Consider the following 22,615-nt stretch of genomic DNA (forward strand, 5'->3'; position numbering starts at 1 on the left):
AACATAACAAAAAGGATTATTTGGGAGCCAACCAAAGCAAAAGCAAAATAAAAAGAGCTGCAAATAAGCATTGCGTTTACTGCACTACTGCACCGGAACTAGAAAGCTGATTTTTTGTTCTGCTTCTTGACATATATGCAAGGATGCAAGAAAAGTCCCACACCTCTGAAAAATATGGCTACGTTTTACAGGCCTTAGCATGTGAGTAACCCTTTCTGGGGTCAGTGGGATTTTTCTGAGTTGAGTAAGTAAAGCCTGAAGGATGCTTCCATTGTGAATTGTAGTCCAAACCAGCTTGTGGTCCAGCCGGGATTGTACACTCAGAGGGTTGACAACAATAAGAATGGCTATTGCCATTAATTGGCCTGGAGAAAAAAAAAGAAGGTGAAATTTGATCTGTTATGCAGACAGCCGTATGATGAAAGAATCAAACTGAACCAGAAATACTGCATCGCAGGACAAGAAAGTCCTTTCCAAACAGAAATGGTTCAGAGCAGAAGGCTTTTGTACTTTTATGGAGGGAGGAAGAGTGAAGGGATGGAAAGGACAATATTAGAAGCCTTGGTTTTTTATACCAGGTCCAGCAAGTTTATGGAAGCTTTTAAAATTATGAGGAGCAATCATGAGCTAGAGGCGGAAAGAAACTGGTGTTTGAGTACGTAACTGAGACGAGTGTGATTCTTTGTATTCGCTGTGTGCCAGAGAAATCAGGAAAAATGTGAGGTGTTGATGGCACGAAATGAAATTGTAGCAGAAGCGAAATCAAGACACAAAGAGTAGCAGATAAAAAATAATAATCTATCACAGAAACACCGTGAGGAAAATTCCCTGATGAAACAACTCCATTGAAGGCAAGGTATCTAAATCATCTGGGAATTGGGCCATAAAAATGAGATGACAAGAACTGCATGTCCATGGAGAGGTGCTGGAAACTTACTTAAGTCAGTTAAATGCAACAGTTCCTTCTTCAAAAAAAAAAAAAAAATCTTCATTATGTGTTTTGGGGGTGACCTTTCTAGTTGAAAAGTGTCTCCTTAAAAGCGGAGAGAGAGAGAGAGAAAGAAAGGGCTGAGGAGAGTTAAATTTATAAAGACACGAATGAATTGGGAATTGAAGCACTGTTATAGAGTAATGTGTATGTGAATGGTGCAAATTTACAGGGCTATTTTTGATGAGCTGTAGGAGGAATTTCAGTTTTTCAGCACCTTTCTACAAAAAGAAAAACCTTCTGGTGGGAATTCAGTCAATTTCCTGATGTTTTTTTGACCATTTCCTAAGTTGCAAGGTTACTAATGGTAATTACAGACCCTGTTTGTACCTTGTGGCTCTAACTGTGCAGAAAGGTTTTCTTGGCACATGTGCCTCTCCCGCTAGAGGGTTTTTAAATGACTGGCCCTTGGTAGGAATTGCTGCAATACTCATGAGCAGATAGAAGCCATCTTTCCTCATTTCTTTCTTATAGAGTATAGCAGCCGCTTCTCGCTCACATTTTGCGATCTCCATCCCCCATGACAATAAACCACAATTTCAGTGTTCATTATAACAGCTCTTACCACAGCGCCGTTGTGAAGGAGCCTGTTTTAAGGTGTTTTATTAAAAGGTATAACAAACCTGCTCCTTTTGAGGATTTTACACAAACAGAGATGGTATAAAGGAGACAAACCAATTCAATAACAATTGCAAAAAAAAGTCACAATTTTTCAAGCCAAAAAAAGCTTTGGTTTTTTTAAGGAAGGAAGGCAGTGCACTGAAGAGCAATCAGATGCTCTATTCCTTTTACCTCTCTCCAGTGTGAAAGTACCAATATGTTTGATTCAATGCAGCAAAATATCTACCAATATTTGGTAGATCTCTTACACACTATTACTATGTTAAATTGGTCCTTCAGCATAACGCCCTTTCCTTCACTATCGCTTCTATGTTCAGGCCTTAGTTTTTGCACCTCTCACACCCTTACTCTACAAAACATTTAACGTGTGTAGATTTTGGCCAGTGAGTAATCCCATTTGCATTCACTATATTGAACTTACATAGTTCATGAATGAATTTAAGTCAGTGAGTTCAGTGGGTTTAAACACATGTTTAAATCAAAGTGGTGCTCAAATCTCTGTGGATGACTTAAGTAAAGCTCAATTATAAGACACTCCCCCCTTCCCCTTTCCATTTGTGTTCAATAGTTTCTATGCGTTTTGCTGACAAATAGGAAGTGTGAACTTGGTCTGCTGCCATCACTGGAATAGATTGGGAGAGAATTAAGTGGATTTTTTTTTAAAGTAGTGTCTTAATTTCTGGGAAGAGTGCCACAGAAACCATACAAGCCGTCGGAACTGGGTTCTATCGTTGTAAAGCTCATTTTGGACATTAAAGGGACAAAACCCAGACAGCAGTCTTAGCAAAGTCAGAATTGCAGAAATAGGAATGGGACCCTGTTTTTCTTTGCCCAGCTGCAGGTGTATCTCACAGCCGTGCTGCAGCTGTAGCTCTTGCTCCCTCCTGCAGTCTCTCTTCAACTCGAGAATTTGCTTAGTTATGCTTGTGCCAGACAGCTTGGCAAGTGAGGAATTCATAACAAAATGTCTTCAAGCTTCTGCATTAGTATTATGATTTGTAGGTTATCAGAACCTGCGCTAAGAGGCTTCCATCCTTCACAGGCTCACAGTCTTGAGAGCCACAAACACTACGTTACACCACATCCTTTAAACCGGCCTGCAAAGCTCAGAGCGCATCCATCCTCAACTATTGCACCATAGCTGTGTTGTGCTGCAACACAAATCCGGGGCACAGCATCTGAAGCAAGGCTGGGGTCTGAAAGTCATGGAGGAGTCAGATTTTATTAGTATGTTCAGGATTTAGCCCTTCAAGAGAGAAATGCCAACAGAATGTGATTCAGTCCTTGCCAATGCATTTCCGTACGTATTTGCTATGAAAAAGACCAAGAACTGATAGGTGTTTTCTGATCCTCTTCCTTCCTGTTTTTAAGTACTGCTAGTAAACAACAATATCCTGGTGTGGCGTTTAGCGACTCAGCTTCTGTTCTTTAGTAGCCAGGAGGACTCAGTTCCTGAGAAACTCAGGAATTACTCATGAAATTACAGGTTTCAATGTTTGATTTGTGGGTTTTATCAGTATTTTTCTTCATAAAACAGTTTAGGTATTCAAAAACATATTTTACCGTCTTGCTGCACGTCATTGACTTTTTTTTCTGTGGCTTGTATTGCATTTAATAAACTTAAAATGAAAAGACAATTTATTAATTATTTTGACAAAAAATACTTCCAATACATGTGTTATTTCTGTTATCAATTTTCTCTGTGTGCAGATATGTATGCTTGCATACCAGTGCATATATACATTGGTTTTCCCACAGGCATAAATCCCAGGCCACGCTGTTACATGAAGCAGAGGACTACCATTTATTTACACTTTCTCAACTCTGCTTAAGTTCTAATATATTTCCAGCTAAGTAAAGATGAGCTCTCTGAATAGGAAGACATTTTCATCCAATTCCCATCCATATCTCACCCCTTCATTCTTCTTTTCTCCCTGTCCCTTCCCACTTGCCTTCTTACACTGTCTCATTCTTTTGTTCATTCCTTCTAACCTCACGATCTATCAAAACACTTTTAAAACCATAGGGCAGCATTTTTCCAAAGTCCTCTGGCTGCCCAAATAGAGACATTTCAGCATGGCCTGATTTCCCAGAGATTAGGTGACTGATGTACCAAATACATGCCTCCTGGAGGTGTCTGAATCACTTCCCATGGAAAGAAGACACAGAAAATCACAATCGGTTTCAAATCCCGAAGTGCGTGCCCAGTTCAGACAGATGCAGGTTGCTGCGTGTATGTGTCCTGCTAGCTGTGGCAATTATTAAATGACTCACACATAATTGAGACTTGCTTTCCATCGGTAATTGTTCTAAGAGGGTTTTCTTGCAGTCCATTAAGTAACCTCTCTTTTGTTCATTGCAAGAATGTATAAAGAAGGCAAATTAGCCTTCAGGTGCCCAAAGGCACCTAGATCCTATTTCTTTTATTCTCTCTTTCAGGTTATTCCAATCTGACCACCACACGGACGTCAGTATTTTAATGTTGAATACTCAGACAAGGGTGCCATGGATGTAAAGGAAAGGAAACCGTATCGATCTCTGACTCGGCGCCGCGACACTGAGCGCCGCTACACCAGCTCTTCAGCTGAGAGTGAGGACAGCAAGGTACCCCAGAAGTCCTACAGCTCCAGTGAGACCCTGAAGGCTTATGATCAAGACTCCAGGTTGACCTACAGCAATCGGGTCAAAGACATGGTGCACCAAGAGGCCGATGAATTCTGCCGAGCAGGTGAGTACATTTCAGCAGATGCTGCTGCAAGCAGCGTGAGTTAATCACCAGCTGAGCGCTGGGGCCGGGTGGGAAGCTAGCTTTGAAGGACTCTGAGGCCAAAAGCAAGATATAAGGAAAGAGAGCCGCAAGGAACATCTTCATTGTATCACACAGACGTGGGATGCGTGCAAACCAATGTCCTTAAGTGGGATACCACTAGCCTGTGTTCATTAGCATCTACTAAGACACATTTTCTCTGTCTTAGACTTTCTGCCTCCAACAGCCCTTTGCCACTTCCCACCATGAGACCAGAGCCCCTGTGCGCATGCTGCACGCTACTGACATGGCGTGGAAAGTCCCTGCCTGCTCAGGAGACCTTTTTACTATGCCATGTGCCTGCTCTGTCATGAAGGAAGTCAACAAGGATCCTGAGGCAAAAGACAGCCAGGGCAGAGTGCCACTGGCCACGCTGTCCACCTAGGCTACAGCAAAACCCAAGAAGCCTGGAAGAAGGGAGGCAACTGAGCTGCAGATGGGCTGAACCACCCTCAGCATTGTGCATGGCCTGCAGGCTGTAGGTTTGAGATGGGGACATGCTCCAGTATTAGAGGAGTGGTAAAGAACCACTTTTAGGACTCCGTTTAGCGAATCTGGATCACAGGACCTGTGAAGATGTGGAAGTTCATGGGTCAGCATGGGCTCCGCAGTCCTAACAGAGATTCCAGCTATTCTTTTTATTGCTAGCCTGAAGTCAGTGCAGATATATTTTCACTGCTGCTGTTGCCTACATGAGGTAGATTTCTGGCCCCTGCTATAGTCTCATCTTCATTTTTCTGTAGAGACACAAGTGACTTAGTTCAGAAACTAAGCAGGGCTTCATATAAATTATTTTTAGAAGTCCATCAAGAAAAGCATAAAACGGCAAAGTGAGTCAAATGGAGTAGGCAGCATTCCAGACAATGAGCATAAAATAGCTGACCCAGGCTGCTCTGAGCACACCCTCTGCAGTTTGGAGAAGCTGATTCCCCAAAGGGAATGCATACAACTGCACTCCTTTAACTTGGGGGCTGCTTAATTTCACTGTTCAAACACCATGCAGTTGTGGTTTTGATGCAAGACTCATCTTTAAAGCATGCATAAGCAAAATGACTTGCAGAAGTATCTTTGTGCACATGGCTTTGGTGTTTGTACTTCAGGATAACTGCAACGGGCAATAATTAACGAAAGGGCCAATAGGTGTTGTAAGCAATACTTTGCAATCATAAAAGGAGTTTCCCTCTTAGCAACTCTGAAGTACTTCATCCCCTCTAAGGAATCTATGAAGTTATAAAGAAAAGGAAACCTTTAGGTCTTTGAGTTTGCTCACTTCATACAATATATTCACCATGCAGGATAGATGTGAATTAGTACAGGTCAGCGGTTTTCAACCTGAGGGTCTATGAGGCCATGCAGGTCCACGGATGTCTCGTAAGAAGCCCACAAAAGATAAATAAGAAAAGCCAGTCTGTTGACAGGGAGTATAAATTTGCTATATACAAGTTCATATTTCCCTAGGAAAATTTTGTAGGGTACTGAGAAATAGTAAAAAACACTGGGCTAAGTGGCTGAAATTAATTGAGAAGACATTGAGATTAACCACATCAGGGCACCAGTTCTACTTCTGATATGCCACCCACAGATTTTTCAATTTATAATTTTCTCCCAGTTTATCCTGAGAGTCCCAAGACTGGCCTGAAGACTGTTAACAATTACCCCAGACTTTCTGTGCCACATTTTCCACTGGCACAAAGCCATGAATGGACCTCACTTTGTGGTGCTGCTTGGGCTCACGCCGACTGAAACCAAGACTTATTAGCCTGCTCAACATCATCAAGGCAAAGTGAATTTCTCTCCTGCATAGGTTTGGAAGGCAGGGGAGGGAAACATTTCAAATTGACCAAGTAAATTCAGTAAATAAACAAGTCAGCATTTAAATGGTTTTAGCTAGAGTGAGAGTGCCAGCAAATGTGCAAGTCAGCACAGGAAAAAATAGACCAGATCTGAATTAAAAAGTCTCAGATATTTATTATCTTCCTTTTATTGACTTGAGTTCTTCCAGCTTAAAAGGCAACAGTGAGCATAGAATATGAAAATCGATGCATCTCCTGCTGTTTATTGCAAATAAATTTGATTTTCAGTTAATTGTAGCAGTCATTTTTCATAATTTATGAGCTGCTGTTACTGAAGAGCACCAGCCACGCTGCACATTGATGTGTCTGATGATGTTGAGTGTGGCTTGTTTCAGGGCAAGGTGGAACTCGCCATCAGTGACTGAAACATGCAAGCAAAACCAAAAGATGACGTTTGCCAGTATTCCACAGAGGATGGTTTAAAAACTATCTAGTCTTGCACAGAAGTCAAAACTGGAAGAGACGAGCGAAGTCTCTGGGGAGATACTGCTTCCTTGCATTTATAACTTAGGTCAAGTTCATTTGCTACCTCACGCCGTGGAGTAGCAGAGGATGCTCTCTCAGACTGCTCTGCAATCAAGTTAAATGGATTAATTTGCCACAAGCTTGCACTGTGCTCCCTGAGCAAGGCCTAGGATTTGACAGAGGTGTGAGCCCCAAGCAGCCTTATCTGTCCACTCTGTCTGAAAGCTTTAATCTTGTTTGGTCAATTAAAAAGGTGTGAAGTTCATGAATGCTTTATACAGTCTGAGTGCTCTCAGCTGTAGATCCGTAACCAGCTGAACCATGGTTATTTCCTCCTGACGTCAAACAGTTCCTTCACCAAGGTTTACATGGAAATGTTGTCCAGTCCCATTACTCACCTTGCATTCAAACATCTTCTCTCTGTTCACTATGAGCTGCAAGGCCAACTGAATGAAATAGTGTAGTGAAATAGCATCTGCTTCGGGCTAGCTGATCATTCGATACATGTGTGCTATAATACAAGAAACCTTCTCCATGCAACAGAGCTCAAGGACAGGCCAGGGTGTTTCCACAAGTATGAAACCAGACTCTGGAAAAGTAGAAATCTGACTGTTTCTATTGGATACACATTTTCCACCATGTGATATTTAATGTCAGCAAATGAAAATGTGAGGAGAGCCACATGCATGTGTGGTTTTGAGCAGGGAGAGAATCATAACTCAGTTTTGGATACAACCTTGAGGTCCAGACCTGACAAACAGTTTTCAATAACGAGTAGATATGAACTTCACTCTTCAAAGCTAGGTTTGGGCCTGAACTTTCCTGGAAATCATGCATTCAGATTTATCTGTTTGAGGGTAGGGAGGCTCTGCAGAGGGACATGGACAGGCTGGATCGATGGGCCAAGGCCAGTTGTAGAATCATAGAATCATAAAGGTTGGAAGAGACCTCCAAGATCATCGAGTCCAACCGTCAACCCAACACCACCATGCCCACTAAACCATGTCCCTAAGCGCCTCATCTACACGTCTTTTAAATACTTCCAGGGATGGTGACTCCCTGGAAGTACTTAAAAGTATTTAAAAATTATTTAATGTATTTAAATAAGTATTAAAGTGTTTAAAAATATTTAAAAAGTATTTAAAAGTATTTAAACCTGTTGTATGAGGTTCAACAAGGCCAAGTGCCGGGTCCTGCACTTTGGCCACAACAACCCCATGCAGCGCTACAGGCTTGGGGAAGAGGGGCTGGAAAGCTGCCTGGCGGAAAAGGGCCTGGGGGTGTTGGTCGACAGCCGGCTGAACATGAGCCGGCAGTGTGCCCAGGCGGCCAAGAAGGCCAACGGCATCCTGGCCTGTATCAGAAATGGTGTGGCCAGCAGGAGCAGGGAAGTGATCGTGCCCCTGTACTCGGCACTGGTGCGGCCGCACCTCGAATACTGTGTTCAGTTTTGGGCCCCTCACTACAAGAAGGACGTTGAGGTGCTGGAGCGTGTCCAGAGAAGGGAAACGAGGCTGGTGAGGGGTCTGGAGAACAAGTCTGCTGAGGAGCGGCTGAGGGGGCTGGGGGTGTTTAGCCTGGAGAAAAGGAGGCTGAGGGGAGACCTCATCGCTCTCTACAACTCCCTGAAAGGAGGTTGTAGCAAGGTGGGGGTCGGTCTCTTCTCCCAAGTAACAAGTGATAGGATGAGAGGAAACGGCCTCAAGTTGCACCAGGGGAGGTTTAGATTGGACATGAGGAAAAACGTCTTCACTGAAAGGGTTGTCAAGCACTGGCCCAGGCTGCCCAGGGAAGTGGTTGAGTCACCATCCCTGGAGGTATTGAAAAGACGTGTAGATGTGGTGTTTAGGGACATGGTTTAGTGGACTTGGCAGTGTCAGGTTAATGGTTGGACTTGACAATCTTAAAGGTCTTTTCCAATCTAAACGATTCTATGATTCTACAATTCTATGATCTTGTCAAAATATGCCTGAGCTGCAAACACCACTCTAAAACTGAGCCTGTGCATAGATTTGGCAGGTTCCACCCTCTGGTTTTATTGTGGGGGATTTACTTATTGAAATAATGGGAAGAAGCCAGCTAGACTGAATTTGATCACCGGTGTTGGTATTTGGCCATGATCCAGGGCCTGATGCCTCCTACCGGTTATAGATAAAGTTCCTTAATCCAACCCATCAAGGCGTAGCCTAACAGGAGCAGGGGTGCATTGTGCTGTACAAATGCAGGGGGCAGCTAAAGGCATTCACGGGTGACCAAAATCTTTAAAGACATTCAAGACTGAAAAAGGAAAGCATGCATTAATAAATAAATGTGGATTAAAATGGAGCCACTAATTGCTCTCTCCAGCCTCCTTGTGCAACTTTCTGAACAAAGTATGTTAATATTTGAAGCCTCATTCACATCGATTCGGTCTGATTTTGAAGCTCTGCAGGTAACTAGACATGAACTCAAGAGTAATTTTTCAGGTTATATTTTTAGTCAGCTAAACAATTGCATCTATTTGCAGCCAAATAACCTCTGCTGTGATTGTATCAGAATGAATAGCTAAACCGAGTCAAAGTGTGAGTGGTCAGCAAGGGGAAAGTGAGATCGCCAAAGGAAATTTAAATCCCCAGTATGTAATTTCAGGGATTTCAATGAGCAGAACTCACTCAAATTTCCTATTGTAGTAGAGTTGCCAGGTGTATGGTAGGACTTTTGATCACTGCGTGCCTTACTTTGCTTTTCTCCCAAGAAATTACTTTTTGCCTCCCCTAAAGAATTCCACCATTTCTCCATCTGTCTTTGCTTTCAAATTTGATGATTTCATTGAACACGCCCTGAGTTTTTGTCAGGTTCTAGAAGCAGGAATCCAGTTGGTTTTTGGTCTTGGCATGGTCACTTGGTCTCCCACTAACCAAGACCACAAAACAGGGGAATTTTTGGTATGATGTTAGGACTTGGGAGCTCCTGTGCCCCACTTGAAGACGGAGGATGAACAGTTCTGCCATTGACTTGTGCTAGATGAAACCATCCCCTGTTAAGGAGTAACCAGGCCGCTGTGTTTTCTCCCAGGAGCCAACTTCTCTTTGCGAGAGCTGGGTCTTGAAGACGTGACGCCCACACATGGGACTTTGTACCGGACTGATATTGGGCTGCCTCACTTGGGCTACTCCATCAGTGCTGGCTCGGATGCCGACACGGAGGCAGATGTGGTCATGTCACCTGAGCACCCCGTGAGGCTCTGGGGACGCAACACCAAGTCTGGACGCAGCTCCTGCTTGTCAAGCCGGGCCAACTCCATCCTCACCCTCACAGACACGGAGCATGAGAATACCGAAACCGGTAAGTGGTGACAGCACATGCGATGTCGGCCTCGAGCTCTGCGAGGAATGCCTCTTCTTACCACTCCACCTTAATCTTCCTTAGGTTTTGTGTTGGGTTTTTTTTATCAGACTCAGTGAAAACACTCTTCTAATAGCCCCATGTCGTGGCCTTTTGTACTGTCCTACAGAGTGTTTGTTAATAAACTGCTGGAGAAGCTCCTACTTATTTATCACAGCGACAGAGATCATTAAGTGGCTGTAATACTCTCTCTGCTTTTTGTAGTGACCTTTCAGACAAAAAGCATTTAAATCTCCCCTCCCCTGGCTGCTGCTGCTCTTATCTTTGCTACAGATTTTCGGGGCAGATAATTTCCTTCTTTTCCTCACCCGTTCCTTGACAAGAGCCGTTTCATTTATGTAAATCAGCTGACTGCTCTCTGAAGGGAAACGACGGTGAAATATTTTTAGAGGACTTTTTCTTTGTGCGAAATAAAAGCTGAAGGTCACAGATTCTTTATCTCTGTAACTTCGTGTCCCCAGCTGCGGGGACTCCTGCATGCGTTTTGTAGGTCTGCGAACCTTTTGGTCAGCAGTTCTGCCAAGCAGTGCAGGAAGGAGAGAGGATTTTGATTCAATTGCAGCTTGACCCGGGTGTTCACACAGCCCTACATGCCTTTGCACCTTTAATTCAATTATGGCACAGCCTGCTACTTAATATAGCCGCTGCGTACAAGTCATCGGGAGCTTGAGCTCAGTGCAGAAAGCTGATGTGAAATGACTGTATTGCTTGTTCTCTTTATGCTTTTTGCCACAGTATTATAGTGACAAATGATGATAACTTTTCCTTGGGAAGCCATGACACGGTGAGACATACACCACCCACATGATTTTATGTTTAACTCCAACAAAATTACAGTAGAAGCTTATTAAGTTTCTGCTCAGAGATAATGATATATTAGGCAAAGTTCAAAGATAAATGGCCTTGTGTTTAAAGAATATACAGAAGAATCATTTTAAATTATCTTTACAATATTTTTTTAAGTTTCTTAGTGTAGTATCTTACAGCTTTGCACCCGTTAGGGACAGGCAGACATGCAGTGCCAGATTATATCATTTTCCTTCCAAGCCTCGTGTTTTGATGAAAGACAGAGGGATCATCAGGGCCAATTAGAGTTTTGCACACTCCCAAGAAATCACTAGAAAACAACCAAAAGCAAACACCTTGCACTTCCATCCCATTCTCCTGTATCTAAAGCTCTCTCTTGTGCTTTTCATGGTGGTGTATGAGCAGCTGTGATCCTACCCCATACATTTTTCTTTCCACACCTACTAAGAAAAGCAAAGTACAGAATTTTAGTGGGTTTTTTTTAAGAGAGAAGAATTACATTAGCTGCTGGAGTCTTTTTCACTGGTTTCCGTAATGCTATCTCTACATGTGCAAATGCAACTTTGTACCTACAGATCACTTACAAATGAAATTATATTAGCAACAACACATTAGCAACAGCACAAGCCTTGAAAGGTTTTACTGAAACTAATAACAGAGGCAATAGTATTCATGTCAGGACTGAGACAACCTCCAGTTCCTCTTCCCTTAAATTTAATGACACACTAACCATTTGTTGAACCACCATTTCCTAGCAATTAGAAAAGGGAAGACAGGAAGGTAGAGAACATACCTGCAGGTCTTTTAAGTGCTGTACAAATGTAGAAGGAGTTTCTTTGGACCCTAGGCATTTGCAGTCTTCGATGTTGAGTGTTTTGAATGAGAAAGGCTATATCATACTCAAAAATACAAAGTCTGTGTAGCATAAATAAAATCTAGAGAGCGGTGCTGTCCAGTATGTAATTGTATTGTTCACATAGACAAAAAAGAGGTGGTGGAACTTGAGGGAAAATACTATGATCCAAACTGTGCTGTTGGGGAGCTTCAGCTGATGCTTAGACTTCCCTGGGAAGATACCAGAGACATCAGCCAGGTTCAGGTCAGAAAAACTAGTCCAGAGCTTAGAGAAAGACATAACATTTCAACATAGGGATTACAGTTGAATTTGTGGTATAAACGTATCAAAACAAAGGTTGCAAGGGAAGAAGAGAGGAAGGACTAAGGACAAGTCTTACCTGTACACAAAATTTGGACATTTTCATTTTGTAATTGCATGGCACAGATAAAGGTGTGAAAAACTTTTGCACACAAACCCCTCACAACCTGAAACCTGCTGTTGGAGAAAATGAAGCCTGAGATCCTCTCAGAAGCTTTGTCTAGCAAACGCAAAGGTTGCTCTGTGTTTCCTCCCTCTGCACGGAAGCAGTGTTACTCTGGGCCCTCCGCTGCTAGCTATCACACAGGCTATTTTGAGAAATCCCAGATTTATAGGAGAAATGTTTTCAAGAAGACATGAAGTTTTGCTAATGGCAGCATAAAGTAACATAATGCTATGACTCAGTTTACAGGATACCTTTATTAGTCAATATTAATTGTTGACAGTATTGATAGAAGTTATAGCCTTTAGCTGAAGTCAATATGGAGCTTTATGAACCTGCCATCAACAGAAGATTTTATGGGCCCCATTAAACCAGCTTTTCCAATGAAGATCAACGTCAGCAATTTTCATGCTGTTCATTATTTATCCAAAATAAATAATCAGAATTTACTTCTGATGTTTGTAAATCCAAAGCTGTCGAAGCACGGTTCTACCAACACATTTATTGTGTTCTTCGAAAATGAGAGGTCTGGCTCCCTCAAAAAGCAGATTTACTTTTATTTCAGACGTGGTGATGCCTTGAAGGAACAGATACACTGCTCAGTAAGTGTAGCCACAATCCACCCCTCTGTCTTTAAGGAAACCGATGAAGTGCTCTGGTTCCATGGCATATTACAGTCCATAAATCACTTGCACAGGCAGCTGGCATGAAAAGCCATGCGTTGCTTTATCTAAACTGTTCCCAGGCTTTCCAGGAGGTTGAATACTTTTAATAGGTTAAGAGTTTGTTTTTGCTGAAGAGTTAGCTTGAGTTATAACTCTGGCATTGCCCTAAGTTCAGATCCTGCACACCCAAACAGCCCCAATGGCTTCCTCTCCACTGGGCAGTGCTTTTCGCTCAACCTGGATGGTCACTTTGCAGAGTAAGGGGACAGAGGTGACCGCCCAAGTTACTGCACCTTGTCCAGGGATAGTGCAATCACTGTGCTGCTAATGTAGCAGGCACTTCATGTAGCTCAAGGGTTACTCTGCAGTGTGACCATCTAGGCTAGGCTGAAATTGTGAATTCGCATTAACAGTTCAGACCCGTGCACAAGGAGGAGTTTGGTTCCTGGAAGTCTAGCAATGAAGTTAGGAGAAACTCTTTCCTATACTAGTTCGCACTGTTTCTCAGCAAGACTGATTGAAGCAAAAGAAGTTCCTGAAGTGGTCATTTGGATCTGAGCCTGGAGTTAACTGGCATTACCTTAGGTAACCCTGAACAGGCTTTGTACTGAGCCAGCAACTGTTCAATATAGAGAAGAGCACAATGAAGGAGATCAAGGTAATAGTCTTTCAGAAATTGACTTATTTTGCAGCAATTCAGTCACATACTAAAAGCAAAATACTTCTAATCATAAAGACATCATCATAAAAATACAGTACCACAGAATAATTTATGTTGGAAGGCATCGCTGAAGGTCTCTGGTCCAGTTTCCTGCTTAAAGCAGGGCTAACTTTGAGTATCTCCCAGGATGGAGAGGCCACAACCTCTGTGCCCTAGTTCTGGTGCTGACCACGCTTGTTGTGAACAACTCTTCTCCTAAGAGCTAGTCAGAATTTCCACTGCCACAACTCGCGTCCATTGCCTCCCATCCACTCACCGAGCATCTCCAGGAACAGTCTGATTCCATCTTCTGTATATCCCCACACCTAAAATAGTTAAAAGACAGCAGCTAGATCTCCCTTTAGCCATCTCTGAGCTGAACAAAGCCACCTAGATCCTCCTCTCCTTGTAAATGGTTTGTCTCTGCCTTCAATGTGATAAAGAGCTTACTGGTTTATTCAGCACAGTCACTGCAGGATTACTTTAGACCTGGATCAACAGCATTTTTAAAATTTGTCTGTGAAAGTGGAGTTGCAGCCCTTCTCTGAAAAAACTAAGTACAGTTTAACTTTTGGCTATTCCAAAGAAGCTGGGGCAAACTAAGGATTCACTTTAGTTTTAATCTGGACTTAGTGTTAATATCCACCAAGGCACGCAGTTGGTTAAATATGAGAGGGAGCAGGAGAGAGGAGGAGCGGTTTTCTTTGTTAGCAGGACAAGGCAGCAGTGATTAATGCTGTCTGCATGTGCAGAGTGGAGCTGACGTTTCTCTCTGTCCTCATCTCCTCTTGGGAAGAATGTGGGCAGTATCAAGAGGCCAGAAGGATCTCACAGGCAGGATGGGTAACATCAGATGGCTCAAGACAGTTCAACAGAGCTGGAGATGCCCAACTGTGATATATTGTGTAAAGAAATTCTTGCAGCAGCAGTGTTGCTGAAGTGTGGCATTTTCTTGTCTAGCAGACTGAGAGATTAGTAACTAGTATCTTGAACTAAACTTCCAGATCTAACCACCCTGGAAGCCAAAATTCAGGCCGCAGGACCATTGCTGTCAAATTGTACTGTGCTGCAGAGTCGGGTCCTTCTTTCCATCTTCACAATTCAAAAATATGTAGGAAACGTGTCATCCTGCAAAAAATTCTGCATGAATTTCTTGTGTGCAAAAGGGGTGAGAATGGCATTGCTGGACTCAAATCTCCCATTTAGCAATGAACTGGATGCAGGTACGATCAGCCCCAACACTTCCACCACGCACCTGTTGGTCACCTCTGCTTAGGAAGAGCAGTTTAATCTCAAGGTCCATTCGTCTTTGGCTTCCCCTCTGAAATCACCAGTCAGTGCCAAAAGTGGTATAGTGACTATAGCAATACAGACACTTACTCACTGGTGACAAGATTAAGAGCACCAATTCATTTTACATTGCTGGACCCACATCCTACAGAGAGGAATAATTTTTCTTTTAGTCACTGCTGTTCGGGAATGCAGTTAAATGAGCTTTAAAACTGTCAAGCAAACAACCAGCCCGATATCCAAACCTGGTCTCCAAGCTTCACCAACTTGACCAGAAAGGTAGTGAATATGTTATGGTTAACTTTTGCTTTCCCATCAAATAAATTGCCTTTCTGGAAAATTCTCATAAGTTTTTGTAAAACTGAAACGTACTGGCAATCAGGAGGTGGAAAGCTCACATGATAGCTCCGCCTGCTCTACCATCAGAGACCCAACTCTTAGCCATTTTGACATAATACATGATTTAAAGAGCATTTCTTACAGTAACTGCCACACTTTCTGCTTCCACGCTGCCTAAGCCATTACTGTTGCTGGAAGGAGTGCTTAAGAAACTGCATAGGAAATTAGGACTCGATAGAATTGAATGCTTATAGAAGGTATTTAGAAACACAGGGGTGCATTACAGCAGGAAATAATTAAAGACAAGTCTTTCAAACAAGGAACATGAAAGAAATGATACAATTTTATTTCTCCTGGGTAGTTAAGAAATCTAACTAATGCTTTCACTTATTCAGTGGTGTCTGATACAGACCTCACTGAAGCCTTTGAATACTCCCATTGCCATCAGCAGCGTTAGAGCAGGTCCTAGGTGTATGGGGGTAACTAGCTGTTTTTGTAAAACAGTTAGCGTGCCAGCGTGGTAGAAATCCCAGTACTCTTGGTTAAACACACTGCAGCATGCTGTTTGCTGCTAGGTGTCTGTATACATTTTGGATTCTTATTAAATCAGAAAGCTATGCCGATGATCAAGCCACATGCTCCAGAATTTCATCAGCTTTTTCCAAATATTTTCTCTTCAGAGCTGTTTTACAATACCTAGGGGAACTATAGGCAAACAGTAATTATTTCTGTGTGTTTTTCTTGTTCCCTTTGGTTGTCCAGAGCTCATCTCCTGTTGTCTATACTTGCAGCCAGAGGCCTTGCAAGGTTCTCCTAAATAGCCCTGACCCTCTGCAGAGGAAGGGTTTTTACTCGGTCTTCTTTACATCCACCTCCCTGTTTCCCAAATCATGTTGACCCAAATCACTGGCCCAAAATACAATTCAATATATCAGTGCAATTAGCACTGCCAGAATTACTGTGTAATCTTAGCATTACAAATTATTTGTTAATACCCCAGTTGATAATCCATGGTGACTTTTCTTTTTATTACCGTGTTTTGCTGAGTAATTTCCTTTCAGGCTTCATACACTCTATTGTTAATATTGTTACCGTGGTTGCAGCAACATCATCTTTTTTTTTTTTTCCCCCCTCCTTTGAATTAAATAGTGCATTATAAAGTACTTCCAGTAAATGAGTGTGTGCTTCAGACATGCTTCTTCTGCAGACCATGTAGGCAAAAATATGATACTCAGACTCTGGAGAATTCAGAAAGGAGATTTAAAAAAAAAAAAAACTTTCCTCACGGTAAATAAAAAAAAAAGGAATGTGCTATGAGCTATACTTTATTAAGCTTCCCTTATGCCTTTTGAGTAGGGGAAGACAAGAATAAATTAGAATTACCTGGTCAAGACCAGGCATCTGCTGGCTGTCATCTTTCACTTGCCTCCTATTAGTTGTAACCTTAATATTAACAAGATGTTTCAGCTTGAAATAAAAATTAGCCAGAACCCTTACCACTAAAGATCCATCATCAGTTGCAGAAGTTAGTGAAGAACCACAAAAACAAGTAGCAGATCCAGAAGGGAATTTTCACTAATCCCCTTCCCTCTTTCAGCTCCTCAAAATTCTTACACTGCTCCTTTCCAGGTAGGATTTGCAAGAAATTCCCCATTTTAACAGTACACGGGGATTGCTTGGATATTGCATCCTACTGAAGCCGCCTTGTAGAGATACTCAGAGACTTGGTGATCACTTGAAATGTGAAGGTCGGGGGAAGGAATGTGCCTTCAGGCTCTCCAACTGTAAAGATACTAATATTCCTATGAAGAATATTAGTCCTAAAAAGGAGACTTTAGCTACACGACCATCCCAAATGCTATATTCTCAACTGAAAAATGGCTCCCTTGAAGGCTGTTACATCTTCCTTACTTGTGATCTGACTTTCTAACCACTGACACTCTTGATGATGGATTCCTCATATTTTCTGTCCTCTTATCTTTTTTGTCCTTTGTAGACATTAGTCCTGAGAAGCTTCCTGAAAGTGAAAAGGTGAGGCACCACCTCACTTCTTCTTCACAAGTCTCAGAGAAAGTTTTACCCTGATGGGACAGTAAGTTGATGGGGTTTAGGGCAACAGACCGTTAATCTCCCTCCACATTCAACTAACTCCCCTGTCCACGGGGTGTAAAACAGCCTTTCAAATGAGGAAACAAGTGGATGCCACAGGCTCTCAGGCAGGATTCAACCCACCCAAGAGCCGATTGTCCCTTTGGTAACACCTAGCTCACCGCAGGGACTGCAGAGGGAGCCAGCGGCATCCGTGCTCCCAATTTAGGAGGTGAAGGTACATGGGATTAATCTGAGTTTAATAATTCAGTTGCTGCATTAGTGATCAGTATCTTGACTTGGTTCCATGGTGAAGGAATTCCCACTGATTTCGAGGGCTAATCTGTCTCATCACTAGCCTGTTTGCCTCTAGAGGAAAACAAGTCTTTCTATTTTCTTTTTTTATTATTTTTATTCCCATATGGCGTGTCCCATAGAGAATGTATTTTCTGTATTACTGTAATCTGCGTCTGAAAGGATGCTGACATTAAAACCGTTCACAATGTTATTCTGCTGTAATGAACTGCAGTTCAATATAGGTTAGTGTGTAGGTTTCACATTATTATTGTGATGATGGTGAAGCCATTAAGCAGGGGAAAAAAGGCCCAAACTCTAGAAACTCATTAATAGCCTGAATATTGGGGGAGAGAGCATGTAGAAACAACATTAACAGGTAAGAATTTACTGTTCTTTTCAATTATGCTGTTAATTTTTGTCCTTTCCTTCACCACTTTAAGCTGCCTTGTCATGGAGATTTTTTTTTTAAGGAAAATAATTGCATTTAGTAATATTGCTGGTGAGCTGCCAAGTATTCTGGAAGTAAACCTGTGCATTTTTTACACTATTTCCAAGTGCTGTAAATAACTTCTTTTGGTGTGAAACACCCTAGGGGGAATACAGCTAGGTTCAGTGGCAAAAGACCTATTGCTCTTTTAATAGCAATACTTTGCTTCCAGCCTGCTTTTAGGGTGGGATTTGTGTGCAGTGCCAATGGGCAATGGCTAATGCCACGGAGTAAGGGTTATGGTCAGGACACCGAGGGCCATCAGAGCTGGTGTGGACATCAGCGCTTGAGTCACGATGGAGCCACAGCTCGATGGGCATTTGGAGCGGGATTTTGCTTTTAGGGCCAGACACGAACTCCATCCTAAGCAAAGGATTGAGCCCTACAGGGATAGATGAAAGAGAAGCAGTGTGGAGAAAAGCAAAGGATTATAAGGAACAATAAATCCAAACAAGGAAGGGGTGATGGCTGAAGGCTCAAAATGGTCTGATATCCATCTCTGCGGCCGAAGGACCGCTGCCCTGCAAAGTTAAGCCTGCTGGTTAAGCATGGACCAGGGAACCAAAGCCTATTTTCCCTTCGCCTTTTCCTCTTTTTCTGCTTCATCCTGGATGTGCAGGGATCACACCAAGCTGCAATGGGCAGGACATGTCAATACACCATCCCAGCCTTTCAAAGAGGTACAACACTATTTCCTGCACAGGGGAAAGGTATACCAGGCTTTCTCCCCAGTTTGGCATTTCCAGATGCTCATGTCTGTATTTCTGAATTCCCATTTGGACCACTGCACCTGCGTCTAAATCCAGCACACAGAGTGTTAGTCCACATCTGGTCCAGTCTCCTCCAGTGCCCCTCGAGGTATCTGGCTTTGCTGTTTTCAGTGACGATGCGTCTCCACCCATAAGCAGAACAAAGTGAGAGGAAAGAGCACGTTATTTTTGTTTTACCCATGCCCAGAGGTGTGCAGTGAGCTCCAAATAAAGAAAAGCACAGCTTCTGCCATGAGAATTTGTTCATTAAAATCTCATTGCTTTATTTCTCAGAGGCTTTTGATTAACTTTTAGGCAAAAATGCCATTTTATTCAATCCAGGGCAGTGATTAAAAATGCAGCGCTGCCCTAATTCTGCAAAGTTTTCAGTGTTCCTTTGAACTGCCCCTAAAAACTTAAATTATATGCTTTAAGGCAGGTTGTTGGTTTGTTTTGTCCATCCCAGCACAGATCATTTTGAAACATGTTTATAAAGAGAAAATAATAATTCCTATCTGGTGTTCATGTAGAGTAAGCATTTTACAAATGTAACTTTGTTATGGCTCAATCAAAAATAAGTCTTTGCCACATGTCTAAATTATACAAAGACATTTGGGGAGCAGACATGTTATGGGACTCAGAGAAGGGCTGCTTTTGGGTAGGCACTGGACTCCAGTTTAAGAGATTTAATCCACGGCTCTGCTACAGACAGTGCTTAACCTTGGCTGTATCACTTCATTTCTCTTTCTTTCTTTACCTCAGTTCCCTGCTAGAAAATAAGGATTTTCTTTCTTTTTTTTCTCCACCCCCTTTTAAGTTGTGAACCCAAATATTTTCTAATCAAAGATATGGATAGCAGCAAATAAAGAAACTGTACTCCAGTTCTATCTGAATTTTCAGCACTGAAGTGTTTAAAATGTTGGCTTAGGCAGCCCCTCAAACATGACTGAATATCTTGGGGAGGTTAAAAAAAAAGCTGCTTTTTGTTGTTACTATTGCTGCATTTATTTACAAGCCATGGGTTGAGTGATTGTGATGGGGAGAGCGTCAAAAAAAATGTGCAGCACGAGCCATTATACAAAAAGCTCTCCTGGAGATCACAAGAGCTTCCCGGTGTCTCTAATGGTCACAGGCGCCCAGGGCATTTGCTGAAAACAGCGTGAAAGGCTCCGAAATGTGCCGTCACTCCCCCGTCGCAGCACCCAGGTGGTGGCTGTTCTCTCCCCTTGCAACTCTCTCCGTAGGCGAGACCTTTTCATGCCAAGCAGCACGAACTGGCAGGCAGGGCAGCCCTCTTCTCGCTGCTGTATTTAATGACCCCCCAAAGTGCCACAGGGCTTCCACACCCAACTTCAGCGGTGGCAAACTCAGAAACTAACTACTTCATCAAAATGACAGCTTTCTGCTGCATTCAGAAACATGCGCTTTGATTTCTGCCCTGGTTTGGTCTCTTTGTAGTGGGGGAGATAGAAATGTTAATTTTTTTTAGCTTAAGTTAAATACACATTTCTTCTTTTAATAGATAAACTGCTTAAACAAAATGGGAAACTATGGCAGGCTCAACTAAGGCTTAAATTCAGAATAATATGTTAAAGACTTGTAAATCATTCTTAGATCATCTCCAAGCAACTATGTCTTAACTGCCGAGGTTTTAAGGAAAGTCTAAGTGGTGGATTGGCTGCAGTCTCTGGGCGAACACCTAGTGCCAGTCTGTGGAGGTGCCAGATCAGCTCCTGACAGCAGCTGTGCTTCTTCTGCAGGTGGAAAGGGACATTTTTTCCTCATTGAGTCATTCAAGTAGATCAGCTCAAAGAGTACGTACAGAAGTCAGAAATCCACCAGCAGCTGAAAAGGAGGGGAGGGGAAGATCTGCACAAATAAAACCAGAGACAAGACGTATTATAGTGACTTCTAAGACGCATGATATCTGAGCAGCCGACTGGTTTAAGAGGTCCCCAGTTGCCACCCCGTGTACCTGTTCCTGTGCCCTTGCAGGGGTTCTCCATCCCCACAGTCATGCCGGTGCAACCGCTCATGCGGTCCAACTCTGACTTACCCCTAAAAAGGTGCGATTTAAAGCCTTTCCTCAAGGACGGGGTGTCTGCGCACATGAGATTTCACAAATCCTGCGGGACCACTGCCATCCCACATAGAGAGATCAGTTCAACCCAGGGTAGAGCAGCAGAAATCCCACCCAACAGAAAACCTTCCCGATTTGGGTCAAACAAGGGCCAGTGGCTGAGGGTGGGGTAGCGAAAACACCTGGGAGCTATTTAAGCCAGTACTGCCAGCGAGGAAGAAGCATTGCTGAGCTCTCTTGGAAATGCACCTCTGTTCCAGTTCCCCAGCGACAGCTAGCGCTGTCTTTGTTAATGCCAATTCATTTTTTGTGCAAGACTTATTTTCTTCTCGTATCTCCAGCAGGTTCAAGTACTTTTATTACACTCGGTTTGGGAGGAGGGGGGTGAAATTATGGCTGAATTCCTGTTTCCATTTAAATGCAGCTTGACATGAATTCCAAATAAATGAAAACCAAAAAAAAATAAAAATCCAGCAATCATCTACTGAATAAGAAATCTGTTGTTCACCATTTTCTCTCCATAACAAATGTAAAAAGTAGGAATCTGAATAAATACATGCTAAACTATATAATTGCTGAAATAAATATGTATAGATATAGGATATTCTTTGATTTAGCATAAAGAAGCAGCAAATTATACCAATCAGCGAGAATCAACCAGTTTTAAAAGAAAATAACTGAAAAGCACACATGCAAAACAAGATTAAAACTGATTATCTAAATCAAGATTCTCTGTTTGCTGGTTTAAACCATGATTACAATTTAAATCAAGCCACCTTGCCACATATAGTTTAAGGACAATGATTTTTCCTTCTTATATAATGTGCAGATTTTATAGCGGACAGAGCCTCGTGCTGCTTGTAAGGAACGTGGCCGTATCGAACCTCCATCTCCAGCCACATTCTTCATTTGGTTCTAGTTTGGTTTAGGTGTTTGAAATAGACAAATAGCAATCCTTGGCTGAAATACTGGGAATCTGGAAACCCACAAAAAATCTCCAAGATGCTTTTTCTTTTGGGAGCCTTAGGATGGAAATTAAATTGAGATTCAACTGCAACCCCGCAGCCAGGCTGCGATGCTGATTCCCCAGTAACATGGGGGCTGGAAAAGCAGCCATAGCCCAATATTAGAACATTAAGGGAAATGTCTCCCTCTTTCCTAGGTACCACCTCTTTGGATAATTACATTCCACTTAACAAAATTCCCTTTGCAGCTGCAGTTGGATGGGGTGTTTTTCCTCCATTAAATTGCTCTGTTTTGCTGCTGTGCTCTACTGAGCAGCTGTTAATGTTCCACCCCAGAGGTGTCTGCAGTTCAGTGATGGGTGAAATGATTAAGGCTAGCAAGGCACTTGATCATTCGGAATGAAAGGTGCTACATAAACATACCCCATTAGTTTTATTAATGCTCAACAAAGCAAACTTTTCCTGTAGCTGGTTCAACTCCTCCTCAGCATTTAATACAACGTGTTCCCTCTGGGAGAGATGGCAGGTAAATGCAGCGCACGTGCGGTTTGCTGGATACATTCTTCAGCTTTCCTTAAAGAAGCCTGTTTCCCAGACTGACGATTTGACCCATCCTATGCTGGGGGACTGCCATGAAATGAGTGCTGTGTTTGTAGAAGCTTGAAGGAGTGTTAATCTTGGGCCACTTCTCAGGAAAAGGAAGGCGATGACC

At 42.6% G+C, this 22,615-nt stretch overlaps 1 protein-coding gene across 1 annotated transcript in view; it reads left to right on the plus strand.

Annotated features, from left to right (window-relative positions):
* TENM4 (teneurin transmembrane protein 4) overlaps window positions 1–22,615 on the plus strand; it is a 619,397-nt gene that overhangs the window by 258,344 nt on the left and 338,438 nt on the right. The window contains exons 4-5 of the mRNA XM_009323472.1: window positions 4,049–4,337; window positions 9,788–10,057. Of these exons, the coding sequence (XP_009321747.1) occupies window positions 4,115–4,337; window positions 9,788–10,057 (493 nt within the window). The 5' untranslated portion in view covers window positions 4,049–4,114. The remainder of the gene's footprint in view (window positions 1–4,048; window positions 4,338–9,787; window positions 10,058–22,615) is intronic.

Source organism: Pygoscelis adeliae, unplaced genomic scaffold, assembly GCF_000699105.1.
Source record: "Pygoscelis adeliae isolate BGI_AS28 unplaced genomic scaffold, ASM69910v1 Scaffold84, whole genome shotgun sequence".
NCBI classification, from domain to species: domain Eukaryota; kingdom Metazoa; phylum Chordata; class Aves; order Sphenisciformes; family Spheniscidae; genus Pygoscelis; species Pygoscelis adeliae.